At 39.9% G+C, this 20,929-nt stretch overlaps 1 protein-coding gene across 2 annotated transcripts in view; it reads right to left on the reverse strand.

Moving 5' to 3' along the window:
- The window catches only part of DTWD2 (DTW domain containing 2), a 112,397-nt gene extending 100,644 nt beyond the window's left edge, over positions 1-11,753 (reverse strand). Inside the window, exon 1 of one of the 2 annotated variants that reach the window (XM_047778473.1) lies at positions 11,407-11,753. In XM_047778473.1, the coding sequence (XP_047634429.1) occupies positions 11,407-11,624 (218 nt within the window). In that variant the 5' untranslated portion in view covers positions 11,625-11,753. The remainder of the gene's footprint in view (positions 1-11,406) is intronic. The other variant, XM_047778472.1, reaches the window with a different exon arrangement.
- Positions 11,754-20,929: the final 9,176 nt, after the last annotated feature.

Below are 20,929 nucleotides of genomic sequence, written 5' to 3' on the forward strand. Positions count from 1 at the left end.
ATTATTTTTCTATAACTCAAGCTGTGCCTTTATTGGATATTGAATTTATAGTGATTGAATGAGCAAAAACTATCCACATGATTCATCAAAGTAAGACTCCAGGTCCATGTGTAGCAGAATTTTATACTCTTTATCCATTGACCAACTAAAAGAAACAGCATGAATGGCCATCCTGACAAGCAGGGAGTCAAAGGTTAAAGTTATCCCAAGGACCTCAGTAGACATACTTAACAAAAAAAAAAATAGCATAGATAAAGGAACCATGTTACTTGGAAACATTTTCATTTTGTTTATTTTTCCTTCTCCTTTCCTTTGCCTAAAAACTGTCTATATTTTAAAATATAGATTTTTGAATAGCTGATTAAGGAAATATTCCTCTAAATTTATATAAATGTCCATTTCTTCAAAAGAGCAAAATAGAATTAAGAATTTTCTTTGATAAAAAAGAGAGAGAGCTTTAGCAGCACATATACTAAAACTGGAACAAAACAAAGATTAGCATGGTCTCTGCTCAAAAAAATGAAAAGTTATCCCATGCTCCCGGATCAGAAGAATTAACATTGTTTAAATGGCCATACTAACCAAAGCAATCTACAGAATTAATGCAATCTTTATGAAATTACCAGTAACATTTTTCACAGAACTAGAACAAATAATCCTAAAATTTATTTGGAACCATAAAAGACCCAGAATTGCCAAAGCAATTCTGAGGGGGAAAAAACTCTCCCATACTTCAGACAATATTACAAACCTACAGTAATCAAAACAGTGTGGTATTTGTACAAAAACAGACATATGGATCAATAGACCAGAATAGAGAGCACAGAAAGAAACTCACACCCCTAAGATTAATCAATCTTTGACAAAGGAGGTAAATATTTATATACAATGCAAAAAAAGATAGTCTTTTGGCAAGTGGTGCTGTGAAAACTGGACAGCTACATGTCCAACAATGAAGTTAGAACTCACCCTCACACCATGCACAAAAATAAACTTAAAATGGCTTAAAGACTTAAAACATAAGACATGAAACCATGAAATCCAAGAAGAAATCATAGGCAAAACATTCTCTGGCATAAATCATAACAATGTTTTCTTGTCAGTCTCCCAAGGCAATAAAAATAAAAACAAACAAAAAAAAAAATTGGGAGTTTCCACTGTGGCTCAGTGGGTAAAAACTCGACAGTCTCTGTGAGGGTGCTGGTTCAATCCATGGTCTTGCTCAGTGGGTTATGGATCCAACATTGCCACAAGCTGCTATGTAGTTCACAAGTCTATCTCGGATCTGGTGTTGCTGTGGCTGTGGCATAAGTTGGCAGCTGCAGCCCCGATTTGACCCCGAGCCTGGGAACTTCCATACACCACAGGAGCAGGCTTAAAAAGAAAGAAAAAAAGAAAAGAAAAGAAAAATTTTAAAAACATAGTACCTAGGCGTTCCCATCGTGGCTCAGTGGTTAACAAATCTGACTAGGAACCATGAGGTTGCAGGTTCGATCCCTGGCCTTGCTCAGTGGGTTAAGGATCCAGCATTGCTGTGAGCTGTGGTGTAGGTTGCAGACGCAGCTCGGATCCCTCGTTGCTGTGGCTCTGGCGTAGGCCAGCGGCTACAGCTCCAATTAGACCTCTAGCCTGGGAACCTCCATATGCCACAGGTGTGGCCCTAGAAAAAGGCAAAAAGACAAAGACAAAAAAAAAAAAAGTACCTGATTAAACTTACAAGGTTACAATTCAATAGCAAAAAAGCCAACTACCCAATGGAAAAATGGGCAAAAGACCTGAATACACATTTTTCCGAAGAAGATATACAGATGGCCAACAAGCACATGGAAAAATGCTCGACATCCCTGATTATTACAGAAATGCAAATCAAAACTACCACGAGATGCCACCTCATGTCAGTCAGAATGGCCATCATTAATAAGTCCACAAATAACAAGTGCTGGAAGGGGTGTGGAGAAAAGAGTACCCTCCTGCACTGGTGGTGGGAATGTAAGCTGGTACAGTCACTATGGAGAACAGTACGGAGGTACCTTAGAAATTTGTACATAGAACTACCACATGATCCAGCAATCCCACTCTTGGGCATATATCCAGACAAAACTTTTCCTGAAAAAGACACATGCACCCACGTGTTCACTGCAGCACTATTCACAATAGCCAAGACATGGAAACAACCTAAATGTCCTTCAAGAGATGATTGGATTAGGAAGATGTGGTATATATACACAACAGAATACTACTCAACCATAAAAAAGAATGAAATAATGCCATTTGCAGCACCATGGATGGAACTAGAGACTCTCATACTGAGTGAAGTTAAGTCAGAAAGAGAAAGACAGGAGTTCCCGTCGTGGCGCAGTGGTTAACGAATCCGACTAGGAACCATGAGGTTGCGGATTTGGTCCCTGCCCTCACTCAGTGGGTTAACGATCCGGCGTTGCCGTGAGCTGTGGTGTAGGTTGCAGATGCGGCTCAGATCCTGCGTTACTGTGGCTCTGGCATAGGCCGGTGGCTGCAGCTCCGATTCAACCCCTAGCCTGGGAACCTCCATATGCCGTGGGAGCTGCCCAAGAAATAGCAAAAAAAAAAAAAAAAAAAAACCTTTAAAAAAAAAAAGAAAGAGAAAGACAAATACCATATGATATCACTTATATCTGGGATCTAATATACAGCACAAATGAACCTCGCCACGGAAAAGAAAATCATGGACGTGGAGAAGAGATTTGTGGTTGCCAAGGGGGTGGGAGTGAGATGGATTCGGAATTTGGGGTTAATAGACGCAAACTGCTGCCTTTGGAATGGATGAACAATGAGCTCCTGCTGTATAGCACTGGGAACTATGTCTAGTCACTTATGATGCAGCATGATAATTTAAGAAAAAAGAATGTATACATGCATGTGTGACTAGGTCACCTTGCTGTACAGTAGAAAATTGACAGAATACTGTAAACCAGCTATAATGGAAAAAATAAAAATCATTATAACGAAAAAAATAGTACCTAATTAAACTTAAAAGCTTTTGCACAGCAAAGGAAACCATAAACAAAACAAAAAGATAATGTATGGCATGGGAGCAAACAATGCAACCAACAAGGCTGTATATACAAACAACTATACAACTCAACAGCAAAAAAATAAACAACCCAATCAAGAAATGGGCAGGAGACCGAAATAGACATTTCTCCAATGAGGACATAAGGATGGCCAGTAGGCACATGAAAAGATGCTCAACATCGCTAACTATCAGTGGAATGCAGATCAAAACTACAATGAATAAAGTACCACCTCACACCAGTCAGAATGGTCATCATTAATAAGTCTACAAATAACAAATGCTGGAGAGGGGGTGGTGAAAAGGGAACCCTCTTACACTGTTTGTAGGAATGTAAACGTGTATAATCACTATGGAAAACAGTATAAAGTTTTCTCAGAAAAGTAAATGTAGGACTACCATATGATCCAGCAATCCCACTCCTGGGCACATATCAAGACAAAACTACAATTCAAAAAGATACATGCACACATATGTTCATAGTAGCACTATTCACAATAGCCGAGACATAGAAATAAGCTAAATGTCCATCAACAGATGAATGGATTAAGATGTAGTACATATACACAATGGAATACTACTCAATCACTCAATCATAAAAAAAAAGAAATAATGCCATCTGCAGCAACATGGATGCAACTAGAGATTCCCATATTAAGTGAAGTAAGTCAGAAAGAGAATTATATGTAGAATCTAAAATGTGGTACGACTGAACCTATCCACAGAACAGAAACAGACTCACAGACATGGAGAACAGATTTGTGGTTGCCAAGCGGGAGGAGGGGGAGAAGGATGAAGGGGGCAATGTGGGGTTGGCAGATGCAAATTATTACATTTAAAATGGATAAGCAATGAGGTCCTACCGTATAGCACAAGGAACTATATTCAATCACTTGGGACAGGACATGATGTAAGACAGTATGAGAAAAAGAATGTTTATGTATGTATGACTGGGTCACTATGCTACACAGCAGAAAATGGCACAACACTGTAAATCAACTATAATAAAAAATAAATAAAATGTAAAAAAAAAACAAAAATACTAATTTGAAAAAACATATGTACACCAATGCCCACTTCAGCACTACTTACAAGTGCCAAGATACTGAAGCAACCTAGGTGTCCACAGACAGATGAATGGTTAAAGAAGATGTGGAATATATATATACATATATATTATTCATCTATAAAAAAAGTGAAATCTTGCCATTTGTGAAAACACAGATGGACCTAGACAGTATAATGCTAAGTGAAAAAAGCCATACAAAGAAAGACAAATACCACATAAATTTCACTTACATATAGAGTACAAAAAATAAAACAAAGCAAAGCAAAACAAAAACATACTCATAGATATAGAGAACGATCTGGTAATTATCAGAAGGGAGATTACCAAAAGGGTGGGAGGTTGAGTGAAATAAGTGAGGGAGATTAAGAGGTACAAATTTTCAGTAAAATAAATGTCACAGAGTTGTAATGTACAGCAAAGAGAATATATAGTCAATAATATTGTAATATCTTTTTACGGTGACAGATGGTAACTAGAATTATCCTGGCAATCATTTTGTAATGTATAAAATTACCAAATCATTGTATTGTACACCTGAAACTAATATAATACTGAAAGTCAATTATATTTTAACTAACAAAAAATTCAAACTTGGAAGATGGAAGGATGAAAAATGCTTTCATGAAATATGTAGTGTTTGAGTTAGACCTTGGAATAGAGTAGGATTTCAGACAACACAGATGAAGGAGGAGCATTCAATACACAGAATAACAGAACAGATGCAAACAGCAAAACATAAAAAAAAAAAAAAACACCTGTTTCAGGGAATGGTTCCGCATAAGTGGAGAAGAGGGTATGTGATGCATATAGTAGAAGGAAAGACCAAGCAAGACCAAGGCTCTGCATGTCACACTTAAGTCTGGACAATTAGTAATCTTTACCTAAAATATAAACATGGGGGATCTCCAGGAAAGGAATAAAATAAGCAGAACTGTTAAAATCTAGTGAACTCTGTTGAAAGGAAACTGGATAGATGACAAAATGAAGGATGGAAAACTACTTCAATTATTACAGGACTGTAAAAATTCAGGGCAGAGCAATGGCATTGACAAAATCCAGATACTAAAGAGTAGTACAGGAGTTCCCACTATGTCGCAACAGAATGGGTGGTGTCTCTGCAGTGCAGGATGCAGGTTCAATCCCTGGCCCGGTACAGTGGGGTAAAGGATCCAGGGTTTCCAGTTACAGCGTGGGTCACGGCAGTGGCTCAGATCTTCTCCCTGTCCCAGTAACTAAAAATGCCATGAGGGCAGCCAAAAAAGGAAAAAAAAAAAAAAGTTTAAACACCACCTTCACTGTGGAGCTGTAGGTAGTCTCTCCCACCTCTGTCCTCCTAAAATACTACTCATGATACAATTACAACTGTCTTACATGTGCGTTTCCCCCCTAAAACTGCTTGATGCTAACAGCCAAGTTTCATTCACTTTTATACCCCTAGTACCCAGCTCAGTGAAAGACTATTGTTTGGGAGCAGTCACTGGCATTCCTTGGTACCCTGGCCATAAGGTTACTTTAATACTAGTTATATAGCTAGATTGGGCTGTTTCTCTACCACTTTCACAGACATACAAGAATAAACCTCAAAAGAAGGCTGTTCAAGTTTAAAAAGTCCTAGTCATAGGGGAGTTCCCGTGGTTAACGAATCCAACTAGGAACCATGAGGTTGAGGGTTCGATCCCTGGCCTTGCTCAGTGGGTTAAGGATCCGGCGTTGCCGTGAGCTGTAGTGTAGGTTACAGACGCAGCTCAGATCCCGTGTTGCAGTGTAGGTTGCAGATGGGGCCCGGATCCCGTGTTGCTATAGTTGTAGCATAGGCCACAACTGCATTTCCAATTCAACCCTTAGCCTAGGAACTTCCATATGCCACAGCTTTTTTATTAAAAAAAAAAATAAAAAGGTACAAACTTGGACCTAGAAGATGAGTAAATAATGGAGATCAAATGCAGAGCACGCTGATCATAGTCAACAATACTTCAAACTTGCTAACAAACTACATCTTAAATCTTCTCAGCACACACACACAAAAAAAAGAAATGATAATTAGGAGACAATAGCTAATTACTACCAGTGGTTAATCATATTGCAATATATAAATGCAGCACATCAACAGACCATACACTTTAAACTTATTAATATTATATACCAATTATATCTCAATTTGTGTAAAAAAAAGGATTTAAAGAATACCAAAGTCCATGATTTTGTTACTAAGCTTGAAGTAAGCATACTTCAGCTTTAAAAGTATGAAAATCAAAGCTGATCCTGCAGCTTTAGTTGCTCTACCTCAACCAGTGACTACAATGACTCTGCAAAGAAAATTATATGGCTTCTTCAGCAAGCATGGAAGTGTAAAGCAGTCAAGTGTTTGCAAGAGCCTGGAAGTTAAGTGGACCAGAGGTGGAGACTCAAATCTGCTTTCTGATTGTTACCTGTACCTCCACATCATTTAAAAGCTAATGACAAAAATATATATACATCTGAAAAAAAGTTGAAGAAGGCGTTCCCATTATGACTCAGCGGTAACAAACCTGACTAGTATCAATGAGGGTAGCGGTTCAATCACTGGCCTCACTCAGTAGGTTAAGGATCCAGTGTTGCCGTGGGCTGTGCTATAGGTCATAGACATGGCTAGGATCCCGCTTTGTTGTGGCTATGGCATAGACCAACAACTGCAGCTCCAGTTTGACCCCTAGCCTTAGAACATCCATATGCTGCAAGTAAGGCCCCAAAAAGAAAAAAAAAATGAAAAGCTAATAACTCTAGAATGCTGTTATTAGAAATAAATAAATAAATACATAGAAAACACCTAGGCCTGGTGGGTAAGCTGAAGATGTTCGGTTTGTAATAAACAGGTGCTAAATATATTGATATAGTTTATTAAAATCCTTACGACTTTGTACTTTGGAGAGAAGAAAGCACTGGAGAGCAAAAAAATTCTGTCTCAGGCCTACCTGAGTCAGACTGCATACATGTTCTCCCTGCTGTCTACCGCAGACAGATTAAAATACACTCTGTATTTAGACATCATTTCATTACTCTTATGACTAATGATTTGCAAGTGGTTTCTAACCCTTGTCATCAGGCAAGATTATCCACAGAAGATATACAGTATAATTAAGATATCTAGCATCTTTACTGGAATGAGACCTTAACTCTTCCTAATCAAGCCTGTTACCACTATATCACCATCCAGTTGGCATTCTTCTTAATAAAATAAAGTACAAATTACAACAGCTAAGAGCCGCCTATAGAAGTCAAACTGCAACCTCCACTCTAATATAAAAACACTTCAGTGACTGGTCTGTTGGGTTCTAGAGTTTTAGGCTCAAACTCCCTGACACAGTTGATTTGATCCTTCTCAGGGCAATCACCATAAACCCTGCAGCAACTCCACTCCCAAGTATCTACCCAAAAGAAATAAAAGCAGGAACTAGAATAGATATTTGTAAATCATGGACCTTGAATGATAGTAATTTGTCAATGGAGTTCATCAACTGTAACAAATGTACTACTCTGGTGAGGGATACTGATAATGGGGAAGCTATGCATGTGTGGAGGCAAAGGGTATATGGAAAATCTCTGTGCCTTCCCCTCACTTTGTTGTAAATTAAGACTGCTTGGAAAAATAAAGTCTATTAATGGGGCAGAGAAGTAAAGATCAGAAAAATTATAAGTCTTTGCTAAACACAGAAGACTAATTTTTAAAGTAATTAACTAGCAGTTCTGAGTAGACTAAAAACTACATGATAAAGCTGGCATAACTTAGCTCTGGATTTCTATTTGAAACATTTTTCTTCCAGCATCTTGTTGAGACCCCCTTCACAGCATTTTAAAGTGTCCTAACTTCAGACAACTTATTTAAATAAATTGTATCACACACACTTTCTGCTCCAACACAGTCTTTTCCAGACACAAATTATTCACCCTTCTCAAAGGTCTACTGAGTGTCTACTACACACAGTACTTTCAGAAAATATAAAAAGATCCTTACACTCAATATCCTTCCCCTGAGGACTTACAACTTAGCCCAGGTAAAAGGTCAAAATAGCCATGGTAGGATACTCCAGGCACACAAATGGTAAAGACATTTAACCAGTCGTTCCTTCTGTTCCCCTTCATGCCACTTTTCTCTTGGTTGGCTCCTGCTCATCTTTCAAATCTCAATGTAAATGCTTTCTCATCAAACATCTTTCCTGACATCATTCTGCTTTTTTTGTTTTTTTGTCTTGTTTTGTTGTTGTTGTTGTTGTTTTTCCTGTGCCCGCAGCACGAGGAAGTTCCCAGGCCAGGAATCAAACCTGCACCACAGCAGTGACAAAGCCTGATCCTCATCCCACTGAGCCACAGAGAATTCCCCCAACCTGCTGTTTTCTAACACAGTATCCTACTTCATTGCTACAATCTGGTTGCTTGTTAACCAGTTTATTATCTGTATCCAAAACAGAATGACCTTTTTTAATTTATTTTGTGTGTGTGTGTGTGTGTGTGTGTGTGTGTGTGTCTTTCTAGGGCTGCACCTGCAACATATGGAGGTTCCCAGGCTAGGGGTCAAATGAGAGCTATACCCACTGGCCTATGCCACAACCACAGCAACTCCAGATCTGAGCCGTGTCTGCAACCTACACCACAGCTGATGGCGATGCCAGATCCCTAACCCAACGATGGAGGCCAGGAATCAAACCTGCGTCCTCATGGTTAGTAGTCAGACTCATTTCCCTTGAGCCATGACGGGAACTCCCCAGACTGAACCTTTTATGCAGATGAAGATTCAACCATATTAGCAGTAAGTAGCAAGGCATATAGTAAACAATGATTAAATGAATGCATAGATCTCCTGCTCAGGAAAAAGGTCTGATCTCACCATGAAAATTCGTTAAGATCACATGTGGGCAATGCATGGGATTAGAAGAGAATGTAGGAAGCAAGGAAGTAAAAATATAAAATGGGAGGAAGACAGTCTCTTCAGAAAGTGGTACTGGGGAAAATGGACAGCTGCATGTAAATCAATGAAACTAGGATACACTCTCACACTATGCACAAAAATAAACTCAAAATGGCTTAAAGATTTAAATGTAAGACATGACACCAAAAAACTCCTAGAAAAGAATATAGGCAAAATATTCTCTGACATCAACCACACAAATGTTTTCTTAGATCAGTCTCCCAAGGCAATAGAAATAAAAATAAAAATAAAAATAAACAAATCAGACCTAATCAAACTTACAAGCTTTTGCACAGCAAAGGACACCATAAATAAAATGAAAAGACAGCCTATGGAATGTGAGAAAACAGTCGAAAATGATGCAGCCAACAAGGGCTTTAACCTCCAAAATATACAAACAACTCATACTACTCAACAACAACAACAACAAAACCAAACAACCCAACCGAAAAAATGGGCAGAAGACCTAAAGACATTTCTCCAAAGAGGACATATGGATGGCCAGTAGGCATATGAAAAGATGCTCAATACCACTAATTATTAGAGAAATAAAAATCAAAACTACCATGAAGTACCATCTCACACCAGTCAGAATGGCCATCATTAATAAGTCTACAAATAACAAATGCTGAAGATAGTATGGAGAAAAGGATACCCTCCTACACTATTGGTGGGAATGTAAATTGTACAACCACTATGGAAAACAGTGTGGAAGTTCCCCAGGAAACTAAATATAGAACTACAATATGATCCAGCAATCCCATTCCAGGGCATATATTTGGACAAAACTTTCATTCAAAAGGATACATGCACCCCTGTGTTCACTGCAGCACTATTCACAATAGCCAAGACATGGAAACAACCTAAATTTCCATTGACAGATGAATGGATTAAGAAAATGCAGTACTATATACAATGGAATACTACTCAGCCATAAAAAATGCCATTTGCAACAACATGAAAGCAACTAGATATTTCACATACTAAGTGAAGTAAGTCAGAAAGAGACAAATACCATGTGTTATCACTTATACATGGAATCTAAAATGCAGCAGAAATGAACCTACCTATAGAGCAGAAACAGAGAGCAGACTTGTGGCTGCCAAGGGGGGAGGAAATGAGTGGGATGGACTGGGAGTTTGGAGTTAGTAGATACAAACTGTAACATTTAGAACAGATATGGAATGAGGTCCTACTGTACAGCACAGGGAACTAGATCCAGTCTCTTGGGATAGAACATGATGGAAGATAATATGAGAGGAATGTGTGTGTGTGTGTGTGTGTGTGTGTGTGTATACACATATGTGCATGACTGGGTTACTTTGCTGCACAGCAGAAATTGGCACAACACTGTAAATCAACTATAGTCTCTTTTTTAAGTGAACATAAGATCCATTAGATTTCATCTCAAAGTTAATGGTGACTTTAGGGAGAACTTTAGGGTGCTTTATTTCAGAGCACTGTACAATCTGAGGACAAATCACAGAGTGATTCTCAGATGAGGAAATAGAGACACTATCTAATAGTTAAAAGTGTGAAGAGAACAGATGATAGATCGAGGCCTTCATCAATCAAGGGAAATGATCCTGAACACCCAGGAGGTTAAGATAATAGCATATACCTATATAGCAAGAGATTCAAACAGGGAGGGAAAGCAATCCTCACAATACTCAAAGTACACCAGCACAATTAGGTATCCTAAAAAGTACGTAATCAGGCAAGTAATGTTAATTGTTGGTGTTGCTTGTTTAATAAACTGTCTCATTAGACTGCAAGTGCCCTAGTGCGCACAGACAATGTCTGTTTTATCCATCGCATTTCTGGGAACCTAGCACAGTGCCTGACACACAGGAGGTGCTCAATAAATACTTCTTCAGGAATTTTGAATACAATCTCAACTAAGGTAACAGCCACCTTGACTGTGTCTCTCTAATCCACTTTATGGTTTGCTTTCGTTTTGTTTTTTACTGTAAGATGACTAATTCACTCAAACATAAACGTGTTTTTACAAATATTATCCAAGACGCTCCAGTTTCTTGACAGAGGAACTTATGCCTGCTCATCCCGTGACTTGTTGAGCGTCTTACAGGAAGTAAGTCTAAATAATCCTAAACCTGGGTAAATGGCTTCTTACTAAAGAACTGTGACGGGGATTTCACAGCGATTCCAAGGTCAACCAACGGAACCTACCACCCCAAGCACAGAGATGCCAGAGCCAGCGCCCCCCGGGGCTGGAGCCCCAGCGGCCGCCTTCCCGTCAGAGGGCGCTGCAGCTTCCACCACCCGCCCGCGCCTTGCCAAGTGTGCCGCCCGCCTCAGTCCCGCCCCACGCCTGGCGGTCACCTGCAGCGGCTGCATTTGGGCCTCCGTTTGGCCGGCTCCACTGGCAGTTCCCACAGTCCGTCCACACTGGCGCCGTCTGCCTCTGCGTCCAAGACAGCCGCCGCTGGCGCTGTTCCCCCTCCCCGCCGCTCCTCTTCATCGGGTGTCTGAGACTTCGGGACCCCAGGCGACCGCTCGAGGGGGTCCCTGGATGTTCGCGCTTCTTCCTGCGGATCCATGGCGGGCGGGCGCTCGTGTCTGGCAGTCACATTGAGGTCCCCTTGCCGCCGGGGGGCGCCACACCCTAGAGAAACCGGCCCGCGCCGCGCGGCCCCAAGCACTCACGCCACGTACGCGGGGCGGGGTTCCGGAGCCCAGGCAGGAGGTCCCGCCCCACAGCGGAGAAGAAGCGAGCCCATTGGTCTGTGTCGGTGGGATGGTTCACCTAGAACCCGGAAGAAAAATGTGGTTTGTCCCGGGGAGCAGGAGAGATTAGGAAGGCTTCTCTGGGGCAGGTAAAAGATTCTCCTCTGAAAACACCCCAGGCAGCAAACCTGATGGTACTTTCCTTAATTTCACACCTTTAAAAATGAAAATAAAATTGAATGCAGCATTTTCCACCCTAGGATGGCAGTTCAATAATTAGGTGGGTGAGTGCACCCAGCATTTCCAACAGGGGATGAGCCGTAGTTTCAGGCCAACAAAGGAGAGGTTGTACTGACTGGATTTTGATTCAATACTGGTCCTTTTAATGAGAATTTCTTGCTCTAGAAAGGCAAGGACCTATGTCCCGTATCTTCTTGGTATTTCTACTCGTAATCAGTCATGCTGTTTTACACGACGCTAAACATTTCTTTAAATGTGGTTTTTCAGTTGTCCGAGGCTCCTAAGATCAAGAGGCAATAAGAGAGCTGAGATTTCATCGATGAGAAAAAAGAAAGAAACAGATAACTACCTTGCCTAAGTTTTTACAGCTCTGGAAAACAGCAATAGAGCCAGCAGTTTTTTAAAAGCCAAAATGAAATCCATTTTAGAATAAAAGTGGAAATGCTACTTGCCCTGAAATAGGTGCTGATTCTTTTCATTTAACACTTTGTTACTTCTACCGACGTTCAACATTTTAAACAAAATATTAAAAGTTTTCGCTAGTCATCAGAGTTAAGTTTTGCAATCATAGTTATCTTGATTCTAGAACTATGAATAATTAAAACAAAACATTTATCACTAACAGTAATAGAGCATTATTGCATTTCTTAAAATGTTCATCTCACTATCAGTTTTTTAGTCATTTTAAATTCAAGCCTGCATGAATGTAGGGCTATTGTTTTCAACTATCCTTCATTTTTTTCCCCTGGAATGGCACCTGTAGTCTACTTGGGGTATGCTAAGGGAGGGTAGAAAAAGACTGAAAAACCTGCCTTATCATGGATGTTGGATGGAAGAAAAAAAAACTGGAACTTAATCCCAGTTGTAATTGGGAGATAATGAAATGCAAGAGACTGTAGAAAAGGAACTGAATCAGAAAATAAAGAAATATGGTTGTAGATTTAGGTTGGAGAACCAACACTTTAACTACAAAAATTAAATTTTCATGTGACACACTTTAAACTCTTGTCTCTAACCTCAAGAAATGAAATAATATCAAGTCATTTAAGATCCTTCTAGACCCCAAGTATGAGTTATGTGAGGGCAGATGAGTCCTAACAAGCCAATTTACAGTTGGCTTTCTCTTTTAACACCCCACATTAGACCATTGGCTCCACCCATCAAAGTATTCAAAATCCAACTGTTTATCTTCTCTTGCTACTTCTGCCTGATTTAAGCCCCCCGTCATCTCTTGCCTAGAACATTGCCATAAGCACATAAGTGGTCCCCTGCTCCATTCTTACTTCTCTATAGTACATTCTTCCCAAGGTTGACCAGAATCAACAAAACACCCATGCTGGAGTTCTCGTCATGGCTCAGCAGATACAAATCTGACTAGCATCCATGAGGACACAGGTTGGGTTCCTGACTTTGCTCTGTGGCTTAAGGATCCGGCATTGCTGTGAGCTGTGGTGTAGGTCACAGACATGGCTCTGATCTGGCGTTGCTAGGGCTGCGGTGTAAGCCAGTGGCTATAGCTCCCATTCGACCCCTAGCTTGGAAACGTCCAGGGTGAGGCCTTAAAAAGACAGAGAGAAAGAGGAAAAAAAGAAAAAGAAAGACAGGCTCCCATGCAGGAAGGATTCAGCCAGAGTTGGGAGAAAAGAGTCATTTTCCTCAAAGCAAGGTATTCACCCAGTATCCAGGTTTATGAACCTTGACCTTGAGAAGCCTGAGGAAATGTCTCACCTAGTCAGCTGCTACTTCTTGTGAGATTACCAGCTTGGGATAGACCCTGGTATCAAAATAAGGACCACTACCGCACCTCTGAGAAATACCAAGACACTAAGAAGGCAAGCAAACGTTCCTTCAAGGCATATAACCAACTTACCAGTGTATCAATACTGCAGAATAATCTACTGAGATGTTAATTTATGTTCAATTTATCTCTCAGCTCCTAGTAACCAGACCATTGTGCTTCTTTGCCTAAGGGAGTTTGAGAGGTAAAAACAGATTAGAGATGTCTGATGTGTGTGCACAGATGGGTTAAGGGTGAGAGTGTGCTGGGAGTAAAAGCAGAAACAGAAGGAATATTTTCCCTAATTAGGAAGGGAACAAAGCGTAATGGAAACCCCACCTGACTCCCACAGGTGCCCAGGATTGATCCAACATCCAGACTGGAGGAATGAGGGGATGTCTTCCTATATGCCTACAGAAGATGAACTCTAGACCCCAGGTCTCCCAGCCTTGTGAAATCCTGTTGCTGCCACCAGAATATATGGGACGAGGCATCTCACTGATAGCAAATAATAACAGAATGTCTGAAGAGGACTCTCTGATATCTTGGTCCATGATAATAAGATCCTTGTGACCATGCATGTCCCCTGTAGGGAAAGGAATCTTAGTAATGTCTGGAACTGAATACCCTGCCAGCCCAGCAAAATAGGATTCAGTATTGAATAAACTTTAATTTAAATGAGATAAGGACAGAACATTCCTTGCTGTTTTAGTTTTCTATTGCTGCTATAACAAACTACCACACATTTAGTTGTTTAAAACAGTATTTAAGATCTTACAGTTCTATTGTCAGAAATCTGACAAGATGTCCTAGGGGTAAAATCTAGGTAGTGGCAGGCTGCAGTCCTTTGGAGGCTTTATGGGAGAATCCATTTCCTTGTTCATCATTCAGGTTGTTAGTAGAATTCAGTTCTTAGTGGATATCATTTTCTTGTTGGCTATTGGCTGAGAGATGTTCCCAGCTTCTGGAGGTCCCTCATGTTCTTCACCTTATAGAGAAGGCAACCGTCTAGCTTTACTAGACCTCTTAAGGTTTTGGGGGGCCCACAGCAGACCAAAATGTGCCTCAATGGCATATTGATTATTTCGAATTCAAGTTACTTAAGAAGGAGCCAACACAAGAGGAACACTTTTGAGCCTCTTTCCTGTCTCCCTTAAAGCAGGAAATCTTTCACGTAAAAGGTGGATTCCTTGCATCTGGAGATAGGAGGACCCTTATCGCCAAAGATAGGGAATTCCAGCCTAAAAGCTTATGTAAGCAAACATTGTTACTTCTTTAACTAACAATCTCAAGCCCAAATTCTGTTTAGATTATTCAATAAGTGGGCATCCAAAACCTAAGTTTCTTTGTCCTGCCAATTCCTCACAAATTTATTGTTTCTTCATCTAGTATGTATAAACGCTGCCTGCTTTGGCCACTTTCTAGGTCCCATTTCAAAGACACCTCCATGCCCATTAATTAAAACTATTTCTTTTTCTCTTGTTAACCTTTCTTGTGTCGGTTGTGTTATTTGTCCCGCCACAGAAATTCAAAATGGATGGAAGAGGAAATATCTCCCTCCCCAAGTGGTTCTTTTTGGCTGATCCTGAGAATTACGTTGACATAAGACAGATCAAAAGGAGAAAAGAATACAGACTTATTTAATACAAGTTTATTCGTCACACTGGAGCCTTCATAAGGAATGAAGATCCAAAGATACTGTGAAACCTACTTGTTTTCATATTAGATTGAACAAAAAGGCAGTTGTGGAAAAATGACTCAAGATGTGGGCAAACTAAAAGAAGGTAAGAATTATTTTAACGAGGTCTGTTTGTATAGCATTCACTTGATCTCACCTTCCTGTCCTTGATGACTGGAAGATACCTTCCTTCTGATATAGGGAGGATATCTTTCAAATAGAAATTTCACCTCCTGCTTTTAAGAAAAAGAAGTAAGATCAGAGTGGTTTTCTTCTATTAGCTGTTTTTCATGTGCCTTTAGTTCAAAAGAGTCGATATAGCAGAGAAGCATATGTTTGAGGTGGCATGTTCTGCACACATGCTGGCTCAGGGCCACCTTCCTGTGTGTAGTGGCAGGTTTTGAATCTCTTTCATGATTTGACTCCTGCCTCTTCCTGACCAGCCCTCCACCTACCTTTTCCACTTCCATTTCCAGGATAATCCAGGGTAATCTCTCTATTTTAAAGTCAGCTTCCAGTCTCTTGGGATAGACTATGATGGAAGATAATATAAAAAAAGAAATGTGTGTGTGTGTATATATATATATACATATATATATATTTATAACTGGGTCACTTTGCTGCACAGCAGAAACTGGAAAATACTGTAAATCAACTGTAATTTTTAAAAATGTTTAAAAGTTTTAAAAAAATAAAAATAAAATTAGCTGAATAACAACCTAATCCAAACTGCAACCTTAACACTTCTGCTGGGTAAAGTAACATTGTCACAGGCGTAACACCATATCTTGAGAGGCAAAATCTTGCCTTCCACACTTGCACATCTAAATTTACAGATGCAGACTTCCTTGGTGGCTCAGTAGCTTAAGGATCTGGCTTTGTCATTGCTGTGGACCTGATTACAGATATGGCATGAGTCTGCATTGCCTCAGGTGCAGCCTAAATAAATAAATAAATTACAGATGCAATTTATACAAACTTCAGATGAAAGAGAAAAAGGAAATAGTATACCGAAAGCATTACTGATATGTACATTGAAGTGCTGGGATTGGAGGTCTCTGTGTGATGTGTTTTTCCTCTACCTTACAAGTATTCTGCACAATGGCCATGTAAACCACGTTTTCAGAAAGAAGAATTCAGGATAGTAACAACTAGATATGAATATTTAAATGGTATGATTAATGTCAAGTAATATAAAGTGAAAGATGGTTTCTATCAATCCCATTCCTTGATTTACTTGGGCTACCTTTCCTTAAGAATGTCTCCTTTATGAGAATTAGTAGTGAGTCTTAAGGATTTTATATTTAGTTCAACTTTCCCGAGATACATCTGTCATGATTATTTTGACATTAATTATTCTTATGTGACCCAGTGGGTGTTAGAGTGGTGATTGCCTGTCCCTCAACCCTCCCAGATGCTGGACCCTTTGCTGCTCCCTCTAACTCCAGTGAAGGAGTTGAGATTTCTTTTTCTCAGGGCAAGGCCTTCCTTAACAGCTTCATCCCTTTAACCCAGCTTCTCTCCCAAATCACCTGCACTATGTCCTCGTTAGTTACACCATTGGTCTAAAGCTTATCTTTTTCTTCCTTTAATTTTCCTGACAACAACTCTATGTTAAAAGGTGATTGCTTTTCTGCCCTGGTTTTCCTCAGGGATCTACTCTAATTTTTATATTTACTGACTGTGCATTTTTGCTGTCATATTTTCTAAAAATTCTAGGTTTTATTTACTTGGAAATGTATGGTTCCTAATCTACTCACATAATTTTGAACCTCTGCTCACAGGATTTTTTTTTTAAAGCGTCTTGTTTGCCTAAATTTGTTTGTTTTACCAGTTAGTTTTGTATATACTCATTTTTACATGTTGAACTAAATATCCCTACATAATGTTAAATAATTAAAATTTGAAAAATCCAATTTAGATGACTGACAAATCTTTTAACTATTTGAATGAAGCAAGAATTACCTCTATTACTAGAAACAACTGATTTTAGGGCAGGAAGTGTATTTGAAAATGTCACAGAGTGCTTCTCCAGCCTGTCCTACATGGGACTCACCTGAGGAGCCCCACCTAAGCCAATTAAATCAGAATCTGGGGAGAAAGCTGATACCCCAGGCCTCAATATTCTTCTTGCAGCTGGAGTTGAAAACCACTGATCTATTCTAAGATCCTACTTTTTACAGATAAGGGAGCTGAGGCCCAAAGAGCAAATGGCCATGTAGAACACTCAAGACTCCTGACTTCACACCTAGTGAGTTTTCCCTTGCCTGTGTTATTCTCAGTCTTTGGGTAAAGGGGAACAAAATTTGCCACCTTAAAATGTCTCTTTAGGGAGTTGCCATTGTGGCTCAGCAGAAAAGAATCTGACTGGCATCCATGAGGATGCAGGTTCAATCCCTGGCCTCATCCAATGGGTCAGGGATCCGGCTTTGCCCTGAGCTGTGGTGTGGATCGCAGATGCCCCTCAGATCCCACATTGCTGTGGCATAGTGTAGGCCAGCAGCTGTGGCTCTGATTCAACCCCTAGTCTGGGAACGTCCATATGCCACAGGTGCGGCCCTACAGAAAAAAAAAAAAAAAAAAGTATCTTTAGAGTATTTCAAGATTAAAAAAGTCTCTTTAGAGTATTTCAATATTTAAAAAAAAAAAATGATCAAGGCCCAAAAGACTCAGGGAGAAACTTTGACCTTCCCCCAACTGCCTAAAGGAATGTCAATAGATGACCTGTCCCAGGTATAGAGAACTATAGTGTTAACTAGGTGTGGTAGACACAGAGGAACCTAGCAAAGTCTGTTAAAATTCTTCTGTGTCCCACTGATTGACTCTGCATGGCCTAGCAAACATTTGTTTACCAAACACTTGCTTTTCTACCTCAAAGTCAATTGCCTTCCTCTCCTCTGAAGCCCCAAACCCCTACCTCCAACATCCTACATTGTGTTTAGCTGAAAATGGCGCTTAATGGTGATGATTTCAGCCATTTGGGTGACCTGCTCCGTCTTGCTGAGTCTCTCTCATGTATACATGTTATTAAACTTTTGTTTTATTTTCTCCTGTTAATCTGCTCATGTCAATTTAATTCTTAGGCCAGCTAGAAGATCCTAGAAGGGTAAAGGAAAATCTCTCCCTTCCAAACAGGGGTGATTAGAATCCTCTTTGGAGCATTCATAATTACTTGATAAAACTTTTATCAAGTATCAAAATTACTTAATAAAATCCAACCTAATGATGCAGATGTGTCACTCCCTAGGAAGTCTAGATGAGCACCAAAGTTGAGAACTATTGCAATTTACCTAAAATAGTGACTTTTTTCTTGAGAAAGGAATGTAATCATGATTTCTCTCCTCTATCTTTAAAATTTTCAGTCTTTGCTTTTGTTAACTGATATAGTCGATTTTTTTTTTTAAAAAGTACTACAGTCCTATTTGAGGGGACATGTCACCATAACAATCATTTATTACCACTATCAGGGATGGAGAAATTTTCTCTACCTCTCTTGAGTTCTTGTGGCTGGATTAATAATAAAATGGACAAAGACAGGTTAACAGAAGCAAAAGAAACAATTTTAATTAATGCACATGGAGGTCTCATTGAAATGGGACCTAGGAAGTGGCCAAAGCAGGCAACTTTTATATTTGTTAGTTGAAGAGACAATGAATTTGTTAGGAATTGGCAGGACAAAGAAATTTAGGCTGTGGGTGCTTAATTAGTGAAAAACCCAAACAGTCTGGGCTTAGGGTCGTAAATTGAAGAAGTAGCAATGTTTGTTTACATAGCCTTCTCCATCCCAAATTCCCTATCTCTGGTGATAAGTGTGTCCTTCTTTCTCCAGATGCAAGGAATGCTCTTTTCATACCAGAAACTGATTTTGTGCTTTCAGGAAAATATCCTGTATGTTAAAAAATCTCTCCGGGTGAGATTAAAAAAAAAAAAAAAAATCTCAACTTTGGAGTTCCCATTGTGGCTCAGCGGAAATGAATCTGACTAGCAGCCATGAGGTCGCAGGTTCAATCCCTGGTTTCAATCAGTTGGTTAAGGATCCAGTTTTGCATACAGTAAGCTGTGGTGTAGACCCAGATCCCAAGTCGCTGTCCCTGTGATTCTGGCCGGCATCTACAGCTCCGATTCGACCCCTAGCCTGGGAACCTCCATATGCCACGGGTGCGGCCCTAAAAAGACCAAAAAAAAAAAAAACCTCAACCTTGAAATTCCTTGAGGAAAAACGCCTCCCTCCTCATATAGTTCCTAGCCGCAGAGCATCCTGATCTAACAAGTCATCTGTGGTTATTCCTTACTTAAGCCAATAATTGAAAGGCATACGCCCCCACCCTAGCTCACCTTCTAACTCTGTGTTTTGAATTGAAGTATAGAGGAAAATATGAACTTTGCTTAAAAGCATCCTGGAAGTTATGTTTTGCTCTGGATTCTTAAATATCCCTGTAGGAAAAATGTTGCAAAAGAATTATTAAGTAACTTTTGGTTTTCAAAGCTGAAGTTCTATAACCAGTATGCAGAGTTAAAGTCCCTGTGCAGAGAGAGAGGACAGGTTCTGCTCATTGGTTTTACCCAAAGCAACAGCCCTGTATGTGAACTCCTACAGTAAACTGCTCGGATCTTGACCTCAAGAACTGTGCCTTTCATCACCCTAGCCTTGATGTAGTGAGCCCATCTGCTAATGAGGAGCTTCAAAATGGTGCCAGAATTCATCCTGAGGTAAAAATAGGGAAACATAAACCGTCGTCAAAGAATTATGGAATTCTAGAACCACTGGGCTTGGAGTTCCCTGGTGGCCTAGCAGGTTAAGGATATGGTGTTGTCACTGCTGTGGCCAGGGTCACTGCTGTGGTGCAGGTTTGAACCCTGGCCCAGGAACTTCCACATGCTGCAGGCATGGACCAAAAAAAAAAAAAAAAAAAAAAAATAGAACCACTGGGCTCCTCAGAGATAATCTTCCATAACCTACTTATTTTATAGCAAAGAAAACTGAGGACCACACATTTTGTTACAATGAAAGATCTGACAGCAAGCCGTCAGTACGAGACAGAGCAAAGTCCCCCTTTCTTTCCATGTGTTTTCTTCAAGGTACTGTAGGGGAACAAAATTTTGCCAGACCAAAATGTCTCTGGCATGTGGATTACTTCGAAGATGAAAACAATGCAAGCCCAAAAGAGTAAGGAAGAAATTTTCACCTTCCTCTTAACTGCCTAAAGAATGTAGAAAACCTATTCCAGGAAAGGAGCTATCACCATAGATAACTATGTGAACAGGGAGGAACCTAGCAAAGTCTGCTTATTAAAATTCCTCTCTGTGCTATCATCAAAACGACCACAGATAACAAATGTTGGAGAAGATGTGGAACAAAGGGAGCCTTTATACACTGTTGATGGGAATGTAAATTTGTGCAACCGTTAAGAAAAATAGTATGGAGGTTCCTCAAAAAGCTAAGTATAGAACTACCATATGATCCAGCAATTCCACTCCACTCC

This window comes from Phacochoerus africanus, chromosome 4 (genome assembly GCF_016906955.1).
Source record: "Phacochoerus africanus isolate WHEZ1 chromosome 4, ROS_Pafr_v1, whole genome shotgun sequence".
Classification (NCBI taxonomy): domain Eukaryota; kingdom Metazoa; phylum Chordata; class Mammalia; order Artiodactyla; family Suidae; genus Phacochoerus; species Phacochoerus africanus.